This window comes from Dipodomys ordii, unplaced genomic scaffold (genome assembly GCF_000151885.1).
Source record: "Dipodomys ordii isolate 6190 unplaced genomic scaffold, Dord_2.0 Scaffold195, whole genome shotgun sequence".
Classification (NCBI taxonomy): domain Eukaryota; kingdom Metazoa; phylum Chordata; class Mammalia; order Rodentia; family Heteromyidae; genus Dipodomys; species Dipodomys ordii.
The window spans coordinates 178,313-199,458 of record NW_012267411.1 but is presented as its reverse complement, the minus strand read 5'-3'; the positions used below and the strand labels follow the sequence as shown (position 1 = coordinate 199,458).

Here is a 21,146-nt window from a genome sequence, read left to right as displayed (position 1 = left end):
AAGAAATGGAAGTCCAGTAGATGAATGGATGGATGAATGGATCAAGAAAATGTGGTATATATACACAATGGAATTCTATGCCTCCATCAGAAAGAATGACATTGCCCCATTTGTTAGGAACTGGAAAGGCTTGGAAAAAATTATATGAAGTAAAATAAGCCAGCCCCAAAGAAACATAGGTCCCATGGTTTCCCTTATTTGCAATTTCTAGTATATGTCTGAGTCAAGCAGAAAGGTCATATAAGGTGATGTTAGGAAAATGAACCCTAAGATATGTATTCAAATGTTTTTTTTCTTTCATTCGATTGTTACTAACACATTTATAAGATTATTTCTTTGTTGCTTTGTATGTCCCTCCCCCACAGTATAACCCCTGCTTTCGCTGTATTTGATGTTGGTATAAATTGTGGAGGGGAAGGGGAAAAACAAATCGTTTAAATAGGGATACAGGTGGACTCATTGCAACAATGAGATATACAAGTCGTTATGTCAAAAAACAAACTTTACAACTTTGGTGGGGGGGCGGGGAGGATTAGGGTGGGGGGTGGGGGGAGGATGGGAAGGGATGGGAAGGGGAAACAAAGGAGGAGGCTACAATGCTTGATAAGAAATGTACTCATCTTGCCCATGTAATTGTAACTCCTCTGTACAGTATTTTCACAATAAAAAATATTCATATAGTGAAAAAAAACAACAACACTGGAGCTGATTTTTTTTTTCTTTCACAATAGACCAGGACTTTTATCTCAGTAAGCCTGTGCTGTAATCAGGGAAAGTCAATTCCAGGGATGAGTTCTCAGACTACAGGCATGAGGCAGTGAGCCAAGTGACTGCAGCTTTCCAGCTAGTACTGAGCCCAGTGTGGGACTGGTCAATGCTAGATCCTTATTAAGATGTAAGCTCCATGAGGTCAGTGAGTGGCTCTGGTTCAGTTTTCTACTGCTTTCCCAGCATGATGACCAACACACAGTGGGCCCCAGAGATTCCTGGATCAGGAAAGGAGTACATAATGAGAGCTTGAAACTCTAAGGAAACGTCAGGTTATTATTGCAGATGTTAGTCTTCATGCCCGAGGCAAGTGCTGGGGTGCTCTGGGCAGGACACATCCTCACCAGGCCTGTTGCCTCTTGTCTCCTCTGATCTCTATGCCTGCATTTTTTGGGTGCTGCCTTCTTGTCACTCAGCTCCCTTCCTCCCAGCCTAAGTGGTTTTTGTCCTCCAGAACCCTCTGTTCACCTACCTAAGCCCCTTATTTCCCTGGCCAACTATCCAGAAGAAAATTCACTGATAAGCCAGTTCAAGCATTAAATGGAGAAAAATGTATAAACCCTCTAGCACAGAGTTCAGTACAACTGCTCAGCAGGGATTAAATTCTTTTAGCCTCTTTTCCCTAAGGGGAGGATTGTAGCTGGCAACTGAGCTGATTTCAATAGAGAACATCTGGAGAAGGAACAATAGGAACAAATCTCTTAATGGAAAAGTTTCAAAGAAGGAGTCAGGGCAATTTGGTATAACTATGTCGGGGCACAGGGCTATTTGGGGACCCTCAAGTCCCACTCTGTGGAGTGTCCTCTATTCTACCCTTGCCTGAAACAGCTTGTATAGCAGCCTATTCTAGAAGCTGAAAATAAGTCCACAAATAATGTGTAGGACATGCTCAGTTTTCTTGGCACTGCTAGGAAAACAATCTCAGTTCCTTCTTATTGGCCTCCATAAAGTCCCTTTTTAGGTGTTTGTTTCGTGAATCTGTCTGTTGCTATCCCTGGCCACACTGTCTCCATGCCAGCAAACCTTAAGGCCCATGAACAGCAATTGTGAGTTTCCAGAAACTCCCAATCTCTGGTTGCTGGTACTCTGAGTTCACCTATGGGTCAAGCCAAAGGTGTTACTTAGTTAAACTTCTGGGGAGAATTCTTCAGGCAGTGACTGATGGAAACTGATGAATTTAGGGGTATTTTGGGTTAGGACAATTCTACAATACGCCCTATGATATTTTTCAAGGTCTTTCGTGAGTTTGAGCCCCAATTTCCCTCCCAGGAACTCTATTAAAACAGTGGCTTTTAGGTATTGCATTAGTCAGCCCTTTTCTGCTGTGACAAAATTCCTGAACAAAACAGTTCATATCCGTCAACTCTGTTAAATTAATGGAAGTTTGAAACTGCCACTTAGAACTGATTTATTTAAAGCAACAATCATTAGGAACTTAGGTGAAATGAAGTATGAATACTTTAAAATGCAATTTCTTTGACCTAGCAATTGAACTTCTGGAACTCTATAATAAAGAATTGATCATAAAATGTGACCAAAAGACTTCGCCCCCAAGTTGTTCATAATATTGAAAAGTCAGCAATGGCCTAAATATCTAGTAAATAAATGAGAGTATTAAAAAAAAACACTATCATTGAAACTAATTTGTTGGTTAATATCAATATGAAAAGTTGCCTGTTAAATATAAGTGAAAAAAATAAAGTTACCAACAGAATTATGGTCCAATTTTTTGCTGTTTTACCTTTAACATATATACTAGTAGTGTGGGCTATCCATCGTTGGCCCTGTCCCCCAAGATGGTGGGAGCTATTGACATGCATTGTGGCCTTTATTCTAACCGAAGAGAGAGAGAGGCAGAGTTGGTACAAGTGGGGAAGAGAATGGAAGGAAATGACAAGGGCAGTTGCAGTAAGAATCCTTATCTTGCCTGACTCTCAAACTAGGCTGAGCACCTAGGCTTTGGAAAGGAGAGGAAAGGATGGAGGTGCTTTCTTTAGGAGACTATTATAATATTATAATTCAGGGCCAGGGAGCAGGGGAGCAAAAGCCACAGAATGGTTCAGGAAGAAGAGGAGAATCCTAGATCAGGCATTTATCTGACATAAGCTCAAGAGAAGGTAGTTTTTCCCACTGTACAGGGCAGTTGCTTGCTGTTCTCCAGAACCTCCTTTTCCTGTCTTGTTTATTAAAGCACGTTTAGCTAGGCACTTAGGTGACCAGACTGTGTTTATCAGATCCTGTTGTGGCTACTTGAGGTTGTGTAGACAGTTGGAATAAAGATACAATGGCTACCAGACCCAAGTCCATTTTGTTTGCTGCTTTGGAGGGGCAAGGAAGAATGATTTAGGAAATCTATAATCCAATCAAAAGAGAAGACCATCACCAAAAGACCACCTCAGAGAACTCAGGACACAAAGGTTTTTTTTTGGGGGGGGGTCCGATTGTGGGGCCTGGGCGCTGTCCCTCAGCTCTTCAGCTCAAGGCTAGCACTCTACCACTTGAGCCACAGCGCCACTTCTGGCTTTTTTCTTTTTTCTTATGGGGTGCTGAGGAATCGAACCCAGGGCCTCATGCATGCAAGGCAAGCGCTCTACCACTGAGCCACCTTCCCAGCCCCCACAAAGGGTTTTTAATAGGAAGGAAAAAAAGGTGCTGTCAGTGGACAGGAAAGCTACAAGCTGAGCAGGGCCCATGTGATGCAAGGCCTTGAGCTAAAAATCAACTTTCACTATCTAGGATAGTATCTACAATTTTATTTGATTAGTACCTTATTTTTCTTTTCTTTTTTTGTCGGTCATGGGGCTTGAACTCTGGGCCTGGGCACTGTCCCTGAGCTATTCAGCTCAAGGCAAGCACTCTACCACTTGAGCCACAGCGCCACTTCTGGCTTTTTTTCTAGTGGTTTATTGGAGATAAGAGTCTCACGGACTTTCTGCCCGGGTTGGCTTTGAACGGAGATCCTCAAATCTCAGCTTCCTGAGTAGCTAGGATTACAGACGTGAGCCACTGGCACCGGGTTCAGTACCTTATTTTTCTGCAAACTAAACATTATTTCACTTTTAAGTAAAGAACAAGACTATAAATCCTTGCCCCACCCTTTGGTGTTATTTGAAGACTATCAGGCATCCTGAGCTTTGTAAGTCTAGAGAAAGTGTTTAGTAAGTTTAACAACTCATACATTTTTAGTTCCTCCTCTCCTGAACAGTTCACCTTGCAACGAATCATTAAGATACAAAAAGGCATCTTTCCTGAGAGAATAGGGGAGACCGTAAAAGGCAATAGTGTCAACGGGCAAAGCAACTTCAGAGGTATTTACTGCAGGCTAGTAGGAGATGAATAGTATATTTCTCAGCTGTAAGACCCTCCCAGGTTTGTCGCTTTTGATGTCAAGTAAAAACAGGTAAAGCCAAAGGGTTTATTTGGCTTTTCCTTTGGTTACATAATGACAGAAACTAGAACAGCCATGTTGATATGTAATATATATGTGATATGTAATGTGTTGATATGTTGATATGTAAGGTCCAAGGTAGAACTTGAAGGTAGCAAGATGAAAAGCGCCTGGGACCCTGTCATAGGACAGAATGGCCAGAAACGCTAGCTGAGCCAGGCGCTGGTAGCTCACACCCATGATCCTAGCTATTTGGGAGGCTGAGATCTAAGGGTTACCATTTCAAGCCAAACTGGACAGGAAAGTCCATGAGATTCTTATTTCCAATTAAGCACAAAAAACATCCAGAAGTAGAGCTGTGGTTCCAATGCTAGAGTACTAGCTTTGAGCACAAAGGTTCAGGGACAGCACCCAGGCCCTGAGAGAAAAATGAACTCCTTCTGATAGTGCTGTAAAGGAGGAAGATTAAGTGGCCTTAACCCCGCACCCCACCCTGGGGAGCAACAGGGTCGGGCTGTGGCTGCAGGGGACCCCCCACAGACTGGGCTCCAAGAAACTGAGCTGCATTCGACTCATCTGTGTGAGGCTGTGATGTTAGCGGCAGCAACTCCAAATTAAAATTCCACCAAACCTGGGTCCACCACTTGGGAAAAGGGCTGGGGGAGAGGCGTTCATTGGCTTCGTGCTTTTTCTGTGTTCCACATTAAGGGCTTGCATTGCTTTGGAGCAACCTCTGACTGCTTATGGGTTTAGTCAGCCACCCGCCCGAAACACACATTAGAGTTGTGACGTGTCTGTGAAGTCACCAGTCTTGAGTGGAACCAAATAATAGCCTCGATACCGAGGGACGAAGGGTGAGGGACTCACCCTCCTGGCATCAAGTGTGTCAGGGGTCCCACCCAGGCCTGTCCTCAACCCTTCAAGAGCCCCCCAGTCACCCCAGCAGCTCACGGAGAATTCCTTCTGTTCTGTGAGCACCTTGGGAAGGTACTGGGCATTCTGTAAGCTCCATGGTTGTCTAACCAGCTTCGCTCCCCACCTTTGGTGAGTCTGCGCTGTGTTCATTGGGGAGGGCGGGGTGAGACGCAGTGATTGTCTTCATCGTCCCCCCTTCCTTCAGGAAAGACCCTCTTCTTCCAGACCACCCAGTGTGAGTCCACTTGAGTGGAGTAATGCTCCACAGCGGGATGTGGATGCAGGTGCTTCAGACCTGCACAATGGGGTATCAGGTCCCCCTCAAGCTGGGTTGTGATGTGTGGTGTGAGTGCAGGCCTTCCTGGTGAGGCAGCGGGGCGCTGTCTGTCTGTCTGATGATGTGTCTGTCAGGGGATGGATTTGGACGAGTAGCAAAGTCAGCCAGAGTGGGAGGTTGGATGATGAGAAGGTAGATTCTTGGTGACATTGAAGACTTCATTTGAGAACCCAAAACCCTAATTTATCTCTCGAACCTTCAGCCACATACTTTTCCTTGAAGTGGGCAGCTGTCCTGCCACGTTATTTGCGGGGGGGGGGAGCACTGGGGTGCCGGGGAGGCTTGTTTCATCGCCTCCTGTCCTGGAAACCCGCAGGCCTGCAGCGGAGTTGAGTCCCAGCCCTCCTCCTGTCTTCTAGAAGATGCTGAAGAGATGCAAATGCACGTGTATGGAGTGGAGGGTGGGTGGGTTGTCTGTGGTGGATGGTGGTGTGGAGGGCCTGTCCCTGTACCATTACTTTCTTTGGATTCTCAGGCATGGTTTGGCAGTGCAAGAACTCTGTACCCTTAACAAATTCAATAAAAAAGTAACTGTAAGGTCCATTCCTAGATGGCGAGCAGACCCTGCCCAGTACCTACATTACCTAGGCAACTGGGACATCTAGGAGAGGTTGTTGTGCCCAAGTCGCAGGACCCCACTAAGAAGACCACCAAGAGTCAGACATTCCAACATGCAAAAGCAAGGTTTTATTGAGGCAGGCTGCAGCTCGGGCCTCATCCTACACTCCAACACAGCGGAGCCTAGGAGGTGAGCCCCAAGCTAAGGATTTGCAGGGCTTATAAAGGCACACAACCAGGTGTTTGGATTACCACCACGTGTTGCTCTGCTAGCTGAGATAAACAAGCAACAAATGGTCACTGCCTCAAGAATGGAATTACTTTAACCCTTCATTCCCCCCCCCCCTTTGACTTATGGTTCTGAGACACAATCTTGTGTCTCCGGCCCAAAACGAAACTCCAACAGCTCTCGATCTTGAACAGGTTCTTTTCTAGTCCCTCTCTGACCTTAGCCATACTATTAAACAACAATACCAATACCAATCAGTCCATCTTTCTTTTCTTGAGGCGTACGCAGAGTGGTTGGGTAGGATGCTTGGAGACTTCCCATGTTTCCCCACGGTCGTCCAGGGCAAAGGGGTCAGCTGGTCTGGCGTGGGAGCAGTGGATCCAAGCAGCAATGCCGTCCACCTTAAGAGCAGTGGGTGTAGCCAATAGCACCATGTAAGGTCCCTTCCACTGTGGTTCCAGAGATCTCAAGTTGTGCCTTTGAACAAACACCCAGTCCCCTGGTTTATATGAATGGGGGGGGGTAGGAATAGAAGCAGAATCATATAATGTTTTTAGTTGAGGCCACATACTCTTATGCACCAGCTGTAAATAGTCAAGCTTACACAGAAATTCAGTATCATCCAAATCAGCAAGCAATTCAGTCTGAAAGCTAGGGATAATGGGGGAGGGTGTCCATACATTATTTCAAAAGGAGTAAAGCCAAGCTGATAGGGTGAATTTCTTACTCTAAACAGGGCAAAAGGAAGGAGTGATACCCAGTCTGCACCAGTCTCCAAAGCCAATTTAGTTAAGGTCTCTTTTGGAGTCCAATTCATTCTTTCTACCTGCCCTGAACTCTGGGGTCTATAAGCACAGTGCAATTTCCAATCCATCTCCAGTGCCGCGGCTATTCCCTGATTTACTTTTGAGACAAAGGCTGGTCTGTTGTCAGACCTGATGGTGGATGGGAAACCATACCTGGGTAGGATTTCTTCCAGGATATTCTTAGCCACGACGTTCGCGGTCTCATGCTTTGTTGGGTAAGCTTCAACCCATCCTGAAAAGGTGTCTACAAAAACTAGCAAATATTTATATCCAAATTTTCCAGTTTTAATTTCTGTGAAATCTACTTCCCAATATACACCTGGCCTATCTCCACAGAGGCGAGCTCCTTTTGTAACCGGTTGATTGGGGGCATTGGTGAGCTGACAGGCTTTATATTTTTTAATAATGTCCTCAATGAGTTGATTTCCTTGCTTAATTTTTTACTTCGGAGCAAGTCCTGCATTCTTCAGGTTCCCTTGTGAGAGGCCCGATGGATTCTCTTAAGAATCCCCTTGCCCAATCTTTGTGGCAAGATAAGTTTCTCCTCACCAGTTTTCCACCAGTCTTTGTTTCCTTCTCTGTCCGGGGGTTTACAGGCCATGGGAATTTTCTTTTTCAGCTCCAAGTCTTATTGAGGCAAAGCTTGTGGCCCTGGGTCTATTACAGTCAGTACTTCCACTCTGGGCTGGAGGGCCGCCTCCTTAGCTGCCTGATTGGCCAAGTTATTTCCTTTGGTTCCTTTTTGATGACCAGGGCAGTGCATAATGGCAATATTTGATGGTTCCCATTTAGCCTGGATGAGGCTTAAAATTTCTTGTTTGTTTTTAATAGTTTTTCCCTCAGCTGTCAGCAGCCCCCTCTCTTGGTAAATGGCTCCATGGACATGCATGGTGGCAAAAGCATACCGACTGTCCATGTAAATGTTTAGTCTCTTCCCTTTTCCCATTTGTAGGGCTTTTGTTAGTGCCACTAACACGTTCCCTGGGGGAGTGCTTCTGCCCACACTATCTCAGTGTCCATGGTGACTGCTGTACCCACGTACCTTTTTCCATCTCAAACGAAACTACTGCCATCTGTGATCCAGGTATGCTTGGCATGTGATAGCGGTGAGTCCAACAAGTCTGGCCTGAGACTAGATACTTGGGCCAGGATCTGCTCACAGTCATTCAGGGGCACTTCCAGATCTGGATCCAGCAGCAGAGTAGCTGGGTTTAATGCTATAGGTACGCAAAAGCTGATCTGCATGGGGTTAAGTAACAAGGTCTGGTAATGGACCATGTGGGCATTGTTCATCCACTGGTCAGTCGGTTGTTTCAGCACCCCCTCTAGAGTGTGGAGCCTTGGCCCGGTCTGTCTTTTCATGCTCAATTTCATGTTTTCTGTCCTTCCATTCCTGTCTTTGCTCCTCTGTCTCTGTCTTATTGTAAACCTTTTCTGCCATGGCTACTAGATCCTAGATCCCTAATAGACTTCACCAAGTCTGTCTAGAGCCTGCAACTTTCGCTTTATGTCTGGTGCAGCTTGATTTATATAGGCAAACATAATCATCTGAGCCGACTCCTGGGTCTCAAGATATTGACTAAAAGCTTTCCATGAGCTGTTCAAGATATGCTGCCAGACTTTCACTTCCTCCCTGTCTAACATCATAAACTTTGGCCATATTAGTAGGTTGGTGAGCCGCCGCCTTGAGACCTGCCAACAAAGCATGGCAATAGACAAGGAGTCGCTCCCTACCTTCAACCGTATTGTAGTCCCATGTTGGTCGGATCTCAGGAAAATAGGCAGCGATCAGGGCAGGATCTGTGATGGGCGCTCCTGTGGGGCCAGGGATATGTTTCTGGGCTGCCTTTCAGATATGGTCTCTCTCTTCGGTGGTAAAAAGGACCTGCAAAAGCTGACTGCAATCATCCCAAGTGGGCTGATAAGTAAAGAGAATAGTTTCAAGCAAACAAATTAAATCCTGGGGTTTCTCAGAAAAGGGGGCATTTTGGGTGTGCCAATTGTATAGATCACTGGTAGAAAATGGCCAATATTGGAATTGCTGTCGACCATCTGCATCCACAGGACCTAAGGGAAAAACAGCTGCATTAGAAGGGGGGTTGATCCCACGGCATCGTCAAGACGGTTTGGCTGGCCCCTCAGAAACTTTAGGGGCAGGTGCGGAGGGCTCGGCTGCTGGTTCTAGCTCCCTTCTCCTCTTGATCATTCTCAGGCTCTACAAAAAGAACCTGGGAAGGGGAATATGGGGGAGGAAACATTTCTTCTTCCAAGTTATCTCCCTGAAAAATCAGGGGGTACAATTTCTTTTCCTCTTTCTTATTTTCTTTTTGTAGGTCTAGGGGGCTAGATGGAGTGGTGCCCATGGTTTCCAGTCCCGTCAATCGTACAGTCCAAAAAACAATAAACAGTACAAACAAAACACACGCAGGCCTGACAGTTAAAAAAAAAAAAAGCTTACGAAGTGCAGATCTCCCGAATTGGTCTGCTGACTCCTGTAACAGGGAAGCAGAAGGAGTGGACCCACAGTGGGCAAGTTGGGCCTCGGTTAGGAGTCCCTCTTGGTCCGTTCCAGCCCAACACCGAACCAACCCACGCCCCACAATTCTCAAGGCGGGGTTCCAAGGACCCTCCCCCCACAAGAGGATGTGGGACGTCTCCCAGTTCCTCCAGGGTTGTCAAGCAAGCTCCTCTGCTTCAACAACCCTTTACACAATACGAATCAGAGCGGCTGTCCTCACAAAGGAAAACAGACGAAGGACAGGACAAGACAAATTAACCAAGACAAATTGACAGCGTGTTTTTGTACCTTCAGAGTCTGAGGTCTCGGGGTCTTTGGGGGGATACCAGACGAGCCCCCACTAATATGTTGTGTCCAAGTCGCAGGACCCCCACCAAGAAGACCACCAAGAGTCAGACGTTCCAAAATGCAAAAGCAAGGTTTTATGTAGGCGGGCTGCAGTTTGGGCCTTGTCCTATACTCCAACACAGCAGAGCCTAGGAGGAGAGCCCCAAGCTAAGGATTTGCAGGGCTTATAAAGGCACACAACCAGGTGTTTGAATTACCACCACATGTTGCTCTGCTAGCTGAGATAAACAAGCAACAAATGGTCACTGCCTCAAGAATGGAATTACTTTAACCCTTCAAGGTCACATCCGCAACCGCTGAGGGCACATCTGGATCTGATGTGGCCACACCTTCTCCCACCTGATCCCACCTCCTCTTACCTGGTCCCACTTCCCTTTACCTGGACACATCTTTCCTCGCCCCTACCCTAGATAAGGCCTAACCCAGGCCCAGACACCCTCTTTGCCAGCTGCATGGAGTGCCAACCTGGACTGGTCCCAGGTCTACTGAATAAACCTACCCCTTACTTGAATATACGTGTGTGGTGCTGTTCTTACTCGGTTACCTCTTCTTATAAACCTAACATAAATGGAGCCAAGACCTGGGAAGGGCTTAAAGTCAGGATAAGTGGGATTCCTCTCCATTTTTTCTTTTCTTTTTTTGTTTTTCCCTTTTTGCTCTGAGGAAAACCCACAGTTCTGACGGCCTTTTTGCGAACCGGTCTTTCTGCTGCAGACACAGTGCATCTCTGCATCTTCCTCCACACTTCTACATTTTGGTAAGTGAACTACTCTACATTTTGGGGAGTGAACTACTCTCTAAGGGTTCTCTGTTGCTCAGTCTCTCTCCAGACGTAGTACCACACCAGAGAACCTACTAGGCCTTTAACTGAAAGGCCAGCCACCTCTGGAGCCGAGGACACTTGACTCTGGTTGATTGGCCACTTATCTCTAGAGGGCTCGGTGGTAAGTCGGGACACTGCTTCCATTCGGTAAGCCCTCCTTCACTCACTAAATTTTCCTTCTACGTTTTTACGCTGTTTCCATTTGGTAAGCCTTCCTTCACCCACTGAATTTTCCCTCCTATGTTTTTCTCTTTTGCATTTCTAATAGGTTGTTCCAATGGAGGAAACTCCATTGGAATGCCTCCAGCGTTCCCTGGATGTCTTGTCCATTGACTGTATCAACAAGGAATGCCTGATTTATTATTGCACTCAAGTTTGGCCACTGGATAATCGCTCTCAATGGCCCAAAGACAGGACTCTTAACTATGTCATTCTCAGAAATTTAGATGATTTTTGCCATCGCAATGGTAAATTCATTCATATTCAGCCATTCTTTGCTCTCCGGAACAACCCTACCCTATACCAATCATGCCCGGCCTTTCCACTCCTCCTGGCACATGGAGAACCCAACTCTGATAGCGCAGGGCCCCCTCTGGAGCCTGATGTGCCTGACCCTCTTTTTGACTCTTCCCCTCTTCCTGCCAAGCATCTGGTGCCTTCCCCATCTTCACTCTCCTTCCCTTCACCCTCTCTCCCTTCCCCCCCCCTGCAGCTCACACCCGGTCTCACACTGGTGGCACACAACCTCCACCAGACCCCATGTGCCCTTTGCGAGAGGTGGCAGGGCCTGAAGGTATAATTAGGGTGCATGCACCATTCTCAATGTTTGATATTGCTCAGATTGAGAAGCGGCTGGGATCTTATGCCCAAGATTCTAATAATTATGTCAAGTAGTTTAAGAACCTGGCTCAGACCTATGACCTTACTTGGCAGGACATACATCTAATGCTATTCTCTACCCTTACTGCTGAGGAAAAGGAAAGGGTATGGGCTGCCGCCCAGGCACATGCCGATGATGCCCACCGCCTAGATATTAACTTTCCAGTGGGAGCAACAGCTGTGCCTAGCGAAGAGCCCAATTGGAATTATCAACATAATGCTCCTGGGCGGAAAAGCAGAAATAGGATGATAATTTGCTTAGTAGCTGGCCTTCAAAAGGCAGCCTATCTCCCTGTTAATTATGACAAATTAAACCACATTACTCAAAGGCCCAATTAAAACCCGGCAGAATTTCTCGAACGCCCTACAGTAGCGCTCCAGCACTATACAAGGCTGGACCCAGAGTTAGCAGATGCTAAGGTGGTTCTTAATACTCACTTTATTGCCCAATCAGCCCCTGATATTAGGAAAAAGTTACAAAAAGCTGAGGACGGTCCTCAGACCCCTCAACGAGATCTGGTGAGTATGGCACTTAAGGTTTTCAATAATCAAGAAGAGCAGGAGATTGCCAATAAGACTGCCTGTAAGAGGGAGAACTATCAAATCCTGGCTGCTGCCATCTGGCCTCCTCTGAGGAGACACACCCAACATGCACCACCTGGAGCAGCTTCAAGTGTGGGCAAGAGGGCCACTGGGCGAAATTCTGCCCTTCACCACGACCTCCACCTGGACCCTGCCCAAGGTGTGGGCAACATGGACACTAGGGAGTTGACTGCCCCTCCTCACCTCCACAAGGTAGGCTAGACCCTCCTCCGCCCCACCCACCCAGGCAGGTGGAGCCAGACATGTCGGAGATTTTCCGATTGGCTACAGAATGAGGGTGCCCAGGGCTGTCTGCTCCCAACAACCAGACCATCACAATGACGGAGCCCAGGGTGTGTTTCTATGTAGCCAGTAAGTTAGTATCTTTTCTCTTGGATATGGGAGCAACTTATTCAGTGTTATCTCAATATACAGGCAAGACTTTTCCCTCCCAGATCTCGGTGGTGGGTGTAGATGGCCTACCTACCTGTCCCCCAACTACGGGACCAGTATCATGTAAATAGTAGACTTTCCCTTTTCACTCCTTCCTAATCCTACCTCACTGTCCTACCCCACTCCTAGGGAGAGACTTGCTCTCTAATTTCAAGTCTCCCTCTCATTCCATATCCCCAAACAGCCTATACCTGTTCTACTTTTATCCTTAGATGAACCTCCACCAGTAACCTCCCAACTAGATCCTTTCCCTTTATCTCCAGATCTTGTCAATGCTCTTATCTGGGATACTTCCACTCCTACTGTGGCTAGACACAATACTCCTGTCCTCATTAAACTTAAAGACCCTACCCATTTCCTTGGTACTTTCCAGTTCCCCATATCCCTTAGGCACAGGCAAGGTTTAAAACCCATCATCCTTTGCCTTCTTTTTTTTTTGGGTCCAGTCGTGGGGCCTGAACTCTGGGCCTGAGTGCTGTCCCTCAGCTCTTCAGCTCAAGGCTAGCACTATACCACTTGAGCCACAGTGCCACTTCCGGCTTTTTTTTTCTTTTTGCTTATGTGGTGCTGAGGAATCGAACCCAGGGCCTCATGCATGCAAGGCAAGCACTCTACCACTGAGCCACCTTCCCAGCCCAATACTTTGCCTTCTTAAACAAGTTCTTCTCAGACCTACTAACTCCCCCTTTAACACCCCTATCCTGCCAGCAGTTAAACGTGATGGGACCTATCACCTAGTGCAGGACCTGTGCACAATTAATGCTGCAATCCTTCCCATTCATCCTGTTGTGCCTAACCCATATACTCTCCTTTCACAGATACTTTTGGTACCACCCACTTCTCGGTGCTGGACCTCAAGGATGCATTCTTCACAATCCCCCTGCATCCCAACTGCCAAGATTTCTTTGCTTTTACTTGGGTGGACCCAGACACTTCAAGGGCACAACAGCTGACCTGGACAGTCCTCCCTCAAGGGTTCCGAGACAGCCCCCATTTCTTTGGACAGGCTTTAGCAAAGGATCTCCTCTCTCTTCAGGTGTCTCCTAGCATCGTTCTCCAGTACGTGGATGATCTTTTGCTTTGCAGCCCTTCCTTTGAGTTTGGCTCGCCAACATACAGCTGACCTCCTCAACTTCCTGTTGACAAAAGGATATAGAGTCTCCCCTTCAAAGGCCCAGATAGCGAAGCCAGAGGTAACATACTTGGGTTTGTCCATAACTCCTACAGAGAGAAGAATTACTCTTGATAGGAAAGCCTACATTGAGTCTCTCTCTGTCCCACAGACCAAGGAGGACATTCTGTCTTTCCTGGGACTTGCAGGCTTCCTTTGTATTTGGATACCCGGTTTTGCTACCTTGGCCAAACCTCTTTATGAGGCAACCAAGGGTTCCTTACCAGAGCTGCCAGACCCCACAAAGCCCATTGACACCCCATTTACAGTTCTGAAGCAAGCGCTCCTTTGGGCTCCAGCACTGGCTCTACCCAACCTTAACAACCCTTTATACTCTATGTCACTGAGAAGTGGGGAATTGGCCTTGGGGTTTTTGGACAAATGTCAAGCCCCTCCTTTAGACCTGTGGTCTACCTCTCAAAGCAGCTAGACCCAACGGTAAAAAGCTGGGCAGCCTGTCTTCGAGCTTTGGCAGCAGCAGCCACCTTAGCACAGGACAGCACAAAACTCACTTTTGGCCAACCCACTACCATTCGCTCTCCCCACAGACTAAAGGACCTCTTGTCTCTCCCTGCTCAATCCAGCCACCTTGCTTCCATCCAATTCTAACCCTCTTTCCCATTCCTGTACAGAGACCTTGGAGGAATTCACACCCCATTTTACAGGTATCTCGGAAGCTCCTCTTCCTGACCCAGAAGACACCTGGTACATCCATGGCAGTTCCACATCTACCTCTTCAGGAAGTCAGTTGCGGGCTATGCCATCATTAATAACTTTACCATTTTTGAAAGCAGCCCTCTGCCCCCCAGCACTACCTGACAAAAGGCAGAATTTTAGATTTAACTAGGGCCTTAATTTTACAGACTCAAAATATGCCTATCATATTCTCCATTTGCATGCAGCAATCTGGAAGGAGCGTGGCTTCCTGACCACTAAAGAGACTCCCATTACTAATGCCTCACTTATTCTTAAGCTTTTAGAAGCTGCTTCCCTCCCCCAAAAGGTAGTGGTCATTCACTGCAGGGGACACCAGACGGATTGGATGCCATTACAGTTGGCAATTCAAATCAAAAGCAGACCTGGAGGCAAAGCTATCAGCCCAGAGACAACTCCAGGGAAAACTTCTAGCTCCTTTGCTTCTAGTATTGCCTTCAATACAACCCTCTTATACCCTACAGGAGCTCGAGGAACTTACCCACCAGGGAGCCTCCCAGGAAGCACAGGGATGGTGATCCCTGGAAGGACGAGTTCCTCCTGAGACACAAGCAGACAGCTTTCTTTCCCAGGTTCACCAGGCACTGCACATGGGATACAAGCCTCTCTCCCACCTTCTGAAACCTGTAATCCATTGCCCTAGCCTAATACCCGACTCAAGGCTACTACCCAAGCCTGCCCCACATGTTCTCTTACCTCCTCACAGGGTCTCCAACCAGCTGCGTTCCCCACACACCAGGCACAGGGACACACCCCAGGGGAAGACTGGCAGATAGACTTCACTCACATGCCCAGATGTAAGCGGCTCAAATACCTTCTAACTATGGTTGATACCTTTTCAGGATGGATCGAAGCCTATCCCACAACGTCGGAGACAGCTGACACTGTTGCCTCTGTCCTTATTAAAGAAATTATTCCTAGGTTTGGCTTACCCAGGTCACTTCAATCCGACAACGGACCTGCTTTCATCTCCAAAGTGACCCAACAGGTGGCATCCTCTCTAAACATCCAGTGGAATCTTCACATTCCTTATAGGCCTCAGTCTTCTGGAAAGGTTGAAAGAGCTAATGCGCTCCTCAAAACACAACTTACTAAACTTTCTCTAGAGCTCCAGCAATCCTGGCCAGAACTGTTACCCCTGGCGCTCACCCGCTTACTTGCCTCTCCCCGCAGCCCTACTTTCCTCAGCCCCTTTGAGTTAATGTATGGAAGACCTTTTCTCCTAGGTAATTTCCCTACTGACAATACCAAGACTCCACTAATAGACTACCTTCCTGTCCTAACCTTTCTTAGGCACATGCTGCGCCAACATGCTGACCAGTGTCTCCCTCAGCCTCATCAAGGCCCCTTTCCCACTCCCCCAAATTTGCCTGGTGATCAAGTGTTTCTCAAGACCCTTAATCCATCTGGTTTACACCCTAAGTGGACAGGTTCTCACCAGGTTCTGCTGACCCCCCCCCCCCACAGCAGTCAAGCTCAAGGGACAGCCACAGTGGATTCGCCTGTCAAGAATAAAAAGGGTTCCTGCTTCTGTCCCTTCTATACCAACACTGACTTTGAGGTACACCTGTTCCCCTGTTGGGCCTACCAAGCCCCCTGCCTGAGAAGACTTCCTCCAGACTTCCTCCGAGAGACTCGCTTCTTGCAGACATCATCTAAGGCCTCATGCCACCAAGAGACAGCTGCTGTTCACTGCCTTCTCTGGGAGGGGACCAGATTCCAGCCTTTTACCCCTATTGAAGCCCCTTGCAAGCAGGAAGTAGCCAGAGAGAATCTTCACCCTTTTTCATAATTATCAAAAGGCTGGAATGGAAGGTCTGCACAGGGACACCTCCCTCCCTTTTGGCTAAGTTTCCACCCAGTATCTGTTACCTAGGTAACTGGCAGACCTGGAAGCAGTCACCTTCCCCTCCTGCTAGGTCACATCCTGGGCCACCTCTGGTCACATGTCTCCCTTCTGACCCTAGGAGGCTCCCAGACCCTGAGGTCACATCCAGATGCAGTGGGGCCACATCTTTCCCCCACCTGGCCACAGCTCTTCTGGCCCCTGGCCCAGAGGTGGGTCACCCCTCTTCCTCCCTCCCCCCTCCGGTTTCCTACTTCAGCCATGTTTCTCCACCATGCATGGTGGGGGCAGCAGTTTGGAAAATTAACTTTTCCTGCCTGAATAGCACGTGATGTTCTCTTCATCCGCTACCTAGTGAAACCTACCTATTTAATATACCTTACATTCTCCAAGTAGCAACTTGGCTTCCTGTTGGCTGGAGTACAAGGCACAGTGTTTTAATAGAGAAGCCAAAGAAAGTGAGCAAGTGACTGAGCTCTTTATGATCCTAGCCTGAGATTCACCCCGTATTCATTTCTGCTGTGTTCTACTCAACAGAAGAATACTTATTATGTAAGGTTGGTCCATGTTCAAGAGAAGGTGAAATTAAGTTTACTTTTTTTTTTTTTGCTAGTGCTGGGGTTTGAACTCACAGACTCACACTTGCCAGGCAGGCACTCTTACTACTGAGTCATGCCTCTAGCCCTTTGTTGTACTGGTTATTTTTTCTTTTGTCAGTCATGGACCTTGAATTCTGGGCCTGGGCTCTATCCTTCAGCTCTTCAACTCAAGGCTAGCACTCTACCACTTGAGCCACAGCACCACTTCCAGTTTTCTGGTGGTTAATTGGAGATAAGAATCCCAGAGACATTCCTGCTCAGGCTGGCTTTGAACTGTGATCCTAAGATCTTAAGTCTCCTGAGTAGCTAGGGTTACAGGTGTGAGCTACTGGTGCCCAGCTGTACTGTTTATTTTTGATATGGTCTTACTTCCAGCCCAGGTATATACCCAAGATCCACCTGTTTTAAGTTTCTGTATGTGAGACAGAACTTTCCTATCACAGTGTGTTATTTAAAAGTTCCTGCTTGGGCTGGTTATATGCCTTAGTGGTAGAGTGCTTGCTTAGCATGCATGAAGCCCTGGGTTTGATTCCTCAGTACTGTAAGGTCCATTCCTGGATGGCGAACAAACCTCACCCGGTACCCTCATTACCTAGGCAACCGGGACACCTGGAAGAGGTCACATCTGCATCCACTGAGGTCACATCTGAATCTGATGTGGCCACACCCGGTCCCACTTCCCTTTACCTGGACACACCTTTCTCCGCCCCCTACCCTATATAAGGCCTAACCCAGGGCCAGACGCTCTTTTTTTGCCAGCCGCATGGAGTGCCAACCTTGCCTGGTCCCAGCAGATCTACTAAATAAACCTACCCCTTACCTGAATACCACGTGCGTGATGCTGTTCTTACTCAGCTACCTTTTAAAAACCTAACAAGTACCACATAAATAGAAAAAGCCAGAAGTGGTGCTGTGGCTCAAATTGTAGAGTGCTAGCCTTGAGCAAAAAGTCACTCATGGACAGTGCCCAGGCCCAGAGCTCAAGCCCCACAAGAGGGGTGGGGGAGTGTAAAAAAAAGAAGTTCCTGCTTTGGCCTGGTGGCTTGGCTCTCATTAAGAGAGGTACTACTTTGGGATAAAGAAGGGGTTTTGAAAAGTAAGGTTTTATTTTAAACTTTTTGAGGATGGAATCAATACACACTTCAGATTATCCTGGAAATAGCAGAGGGTTGGGTACATTTTGAGATTGTATACTGTTAATCTTATTTCAAAGTCACCTTATGTAAATACATTTTACCCTATTCAAAGTAGTCAATCACCAGCAGATTATGGACCTGAGCTCAACCAATAGGAAGCAGCCTGACTGCGGTGTACTTGCTTGCCAGATTTCTGTTTGCTTGTTTGTTAGATACCTACACCTATATCCTAATTACATTCTCACATTATGGCTTAACAACCTAGTAAGACAATAGTTCAAGACAATAATACAATAGTTCAAGGTGTTAGTTCCATCCCTTTTTCTTTTTTTACTGTCAGTTGTGGGGCTTGAACGCTGGGTCTAACCAGTGCTGTTCCTGAGCCTTTTTGCTCAAGGCTAACACTCTACCATTTTGAGCCACAGCTACACTTCCAGTTTTCTAGTGGTTAATTGGAGATTAGAGTCTCACATATTTTTCTGCCTGAACCATTATCCTGAGACCACAGTCTCCTGAGTAGCTAGGATTACAGATGTGAACTACCAGTGCCCCACTTGCTTGCCAGGGTTTTGGCTGATGGTGCATCTTTCTACAGTAGTAAATTTTGCCTTTCTGAGACAATTCTTTATTTTTGTGTCTATCATTGTGACTCCAGTGATTCTTGGAAGGCATATTTCTAACACTTAACGGGCATGATCAAGCTCTCCATTGAGAAGGGGTTTCATATGTGTGTGTTGGTTGGCTATAAAACACAATTTCCCCAATCTTAGCCTAGATTACAGGTATGAACCACTGGCACTTGAATTAAGCCCACTTTTTGGCAGAGAAGTATCAAATAAGCTTTGGACATGTTTTAAAAAACCCATTAAGGGCTATCTCCTTTGGAATTATCAGAAATAATTTAATACTGTAAGGTATATTAAAGGTAGGTTTCATTAGGTAGCTGATCACCATGGGCTACTCAGGAAGGAAAAGAAGTTTATTTACCGAACTGCTGCTCCTGTTGTGCATGGTGGAGAGACACTACAGAAAAAGGAAAGGGGCCACCCACCCTTGGGCCAGGACTTATCTAGGCCAGTGTCAGGAAGAGGTGTGGCCAGGTGGGAGAAAGGTGTGGTCACACTGGATCTGCACAAGCCCTCAGGGCCTGGGATTACATGGGAGGCATGTGACCAAGAGTTGGCCCAGGATGAGACCTAGCAAGAAGGGAAGGTGACTTCTTCGAGGTGTGGCTAGTTACCTAGGTAACAGATACTGGGCGGAAACTTAGCCAAGAGCTAGGGAGGTGTCCCTGTGCAGACCTTACAAACACTTATTGAATAAGGGAGGCATTTACTTGTATGTGGCCACACGGCTCTATATAGTGCATGGAAACTGCAAAAACTAGTTATTATTCTGCACCTATGTGTTTGTCTGAACATTTTACTACAAAAAATGAAAGAATGAGAATGGATATAACACTAATCAGCATTCATGTCTTGCCCTTAAAATGACCCTATTGTGGTAAGAGATAATGATCATATCTAATTAGTATTTAACTCCATGGAGCACACTACAGTGCTTGTAGTTTCAAGAAATGAAGAAATAAGTGTTATTCACATTATCACCAAGACTCAAGACCTTAAACTTCAATTATGTGTGTGTGTGTGCACGCATGCACATGTGCTTATGCTAGGGCTTGAACTCAGGGCTTCATGCTCTCATTTTTTGTCTACTCCAGCTGGTATGAGATGGTTGTAAGGTATATTAAATAGAAGTAGCTGATGAAGAGAACACCTCTGGTTATTCAGGCAGGAGAAGAAGTTTATTTACCGAACTGCTTGCCCCTGCAGTTCTTGGTGGAGAGGCAAGGCTGAAAAGGAAAGGGGGGGAGGGGCACACTGGATCCCATGTGACCTCAGGGTCTAGGACCCTCCTAAGATCAGATAGGAGGCATGTGACCTGAGATGGCCCAGGATGTGACCTAGCAGGAGGGGAAGGTGACTGCTTCCAGATCTGCCAGTTACCCAGGTAACAGATACTCCCTACCAAGAGGTAGGGAGGTGTCCTTTGCAGACTTTACACGGTGATTCTCAGATCTCAGCCTCCTGAGTTGCTAGGATTACAGACAGTTTCTGGTTTCTGGGCTCAATCTTTCACCTTTTAAAAAAGTGATTTGTGAAATTCTAAAATCTTACACATTATGCCACCCTTTCTAATATGCTCTCCAAGGTAGGTGTGTTCCTCAAATGAGGAATAAAAGCTAGTGTTTCCTACATGTTGACAGTTGCCTTAGTTACTTAGAGCAAGATGTTGCTCTAAGTATGAAAAACCGTCTGTGGCGCCATCTCTCACCCGGCATTTAAGGGCCAGCAATAATTAAGACCAAAGGCTTTCCCTCAGCACTGCAGTCACCTTCCCCTTGCTAGGTCTTAAGAGTATGTAGCCTGTTTCCCTGGCTCTTACAAAGAAATAAAAATGTTTTCTCTGCATGCCGCAAAGGCAGAGAATGCCTATGGAAAATGTCAGGGAAGGCCAAGCACCACCAACACCTAGTCCATGGTGAAGCTTTTCTTCCTCCCCCTCCCTGCCTGCCTCTTCCCTTTTCTTTCCCTTCTCTTCTCTTCTTTTCTCCTCTCTTCCTTGGTTTTCAGCAAGCTTCGGCCTTCTGCAGCAGACGGCTCTGCGGTTACCACCCCTTCCAAGCAGAAACCCTCCGCAGCAGCTCAGAAAGCTCACCCTAACCGAGCCCCGCCCTCGCGGCCCTAAAGCCCTCCGCTCTTTACGACGGTAGCACGACACGGGGCGTGTGACACGGGGCGTGCTACCGCACGGGGCCAATCACGTCACTCCAAGGTAACGACGTACGCCGGCGCTCGCTCATGCGCAGGGCCGGGAGACCTTGGAAAAGTGGTGGAGTCCCTCAGCTGGGGCGAAAGCTTTGGCGGAGAAAGCGGAAAGTCCTGAGGAAGCATGCAGAGCTGGAGTCGAATGTACTGCACCTTGGCCAAGGTGAGGGCCGCCTGGGTGGGGTCGTGCTGGGTCCGGGGCACTGCGAAGCCCGCCCGCCGGGGCCGGGACCCCCCTCCGGCCGGGG

The 21,146-nt window shown here is 47.2% G+C and overlaps 1 protein-coding gene across 1 annotated transcript in view; it reads left to right on the top strand.

The window, feature by feature from the left end:
- The first annotated feature begins 20,931 nt into the window (after positions 1-20,931).
- Positions 20,932-21,146, top strand: part of Dld (dihydrolipoamide dehydrogenase) — a 21,994-nt gene continuing 21,779 nt past the window's right edge. The window contains exon 1 of the mRNA XM_013034716.1: positions 20,932-21,061. Within this exon, the coding sequence (XP_012890170.1) occupies positions 20,932-21,061 (130 nt within the window). The remainder of the gene's footprint in view (positions 21,062-21,146) is intronic.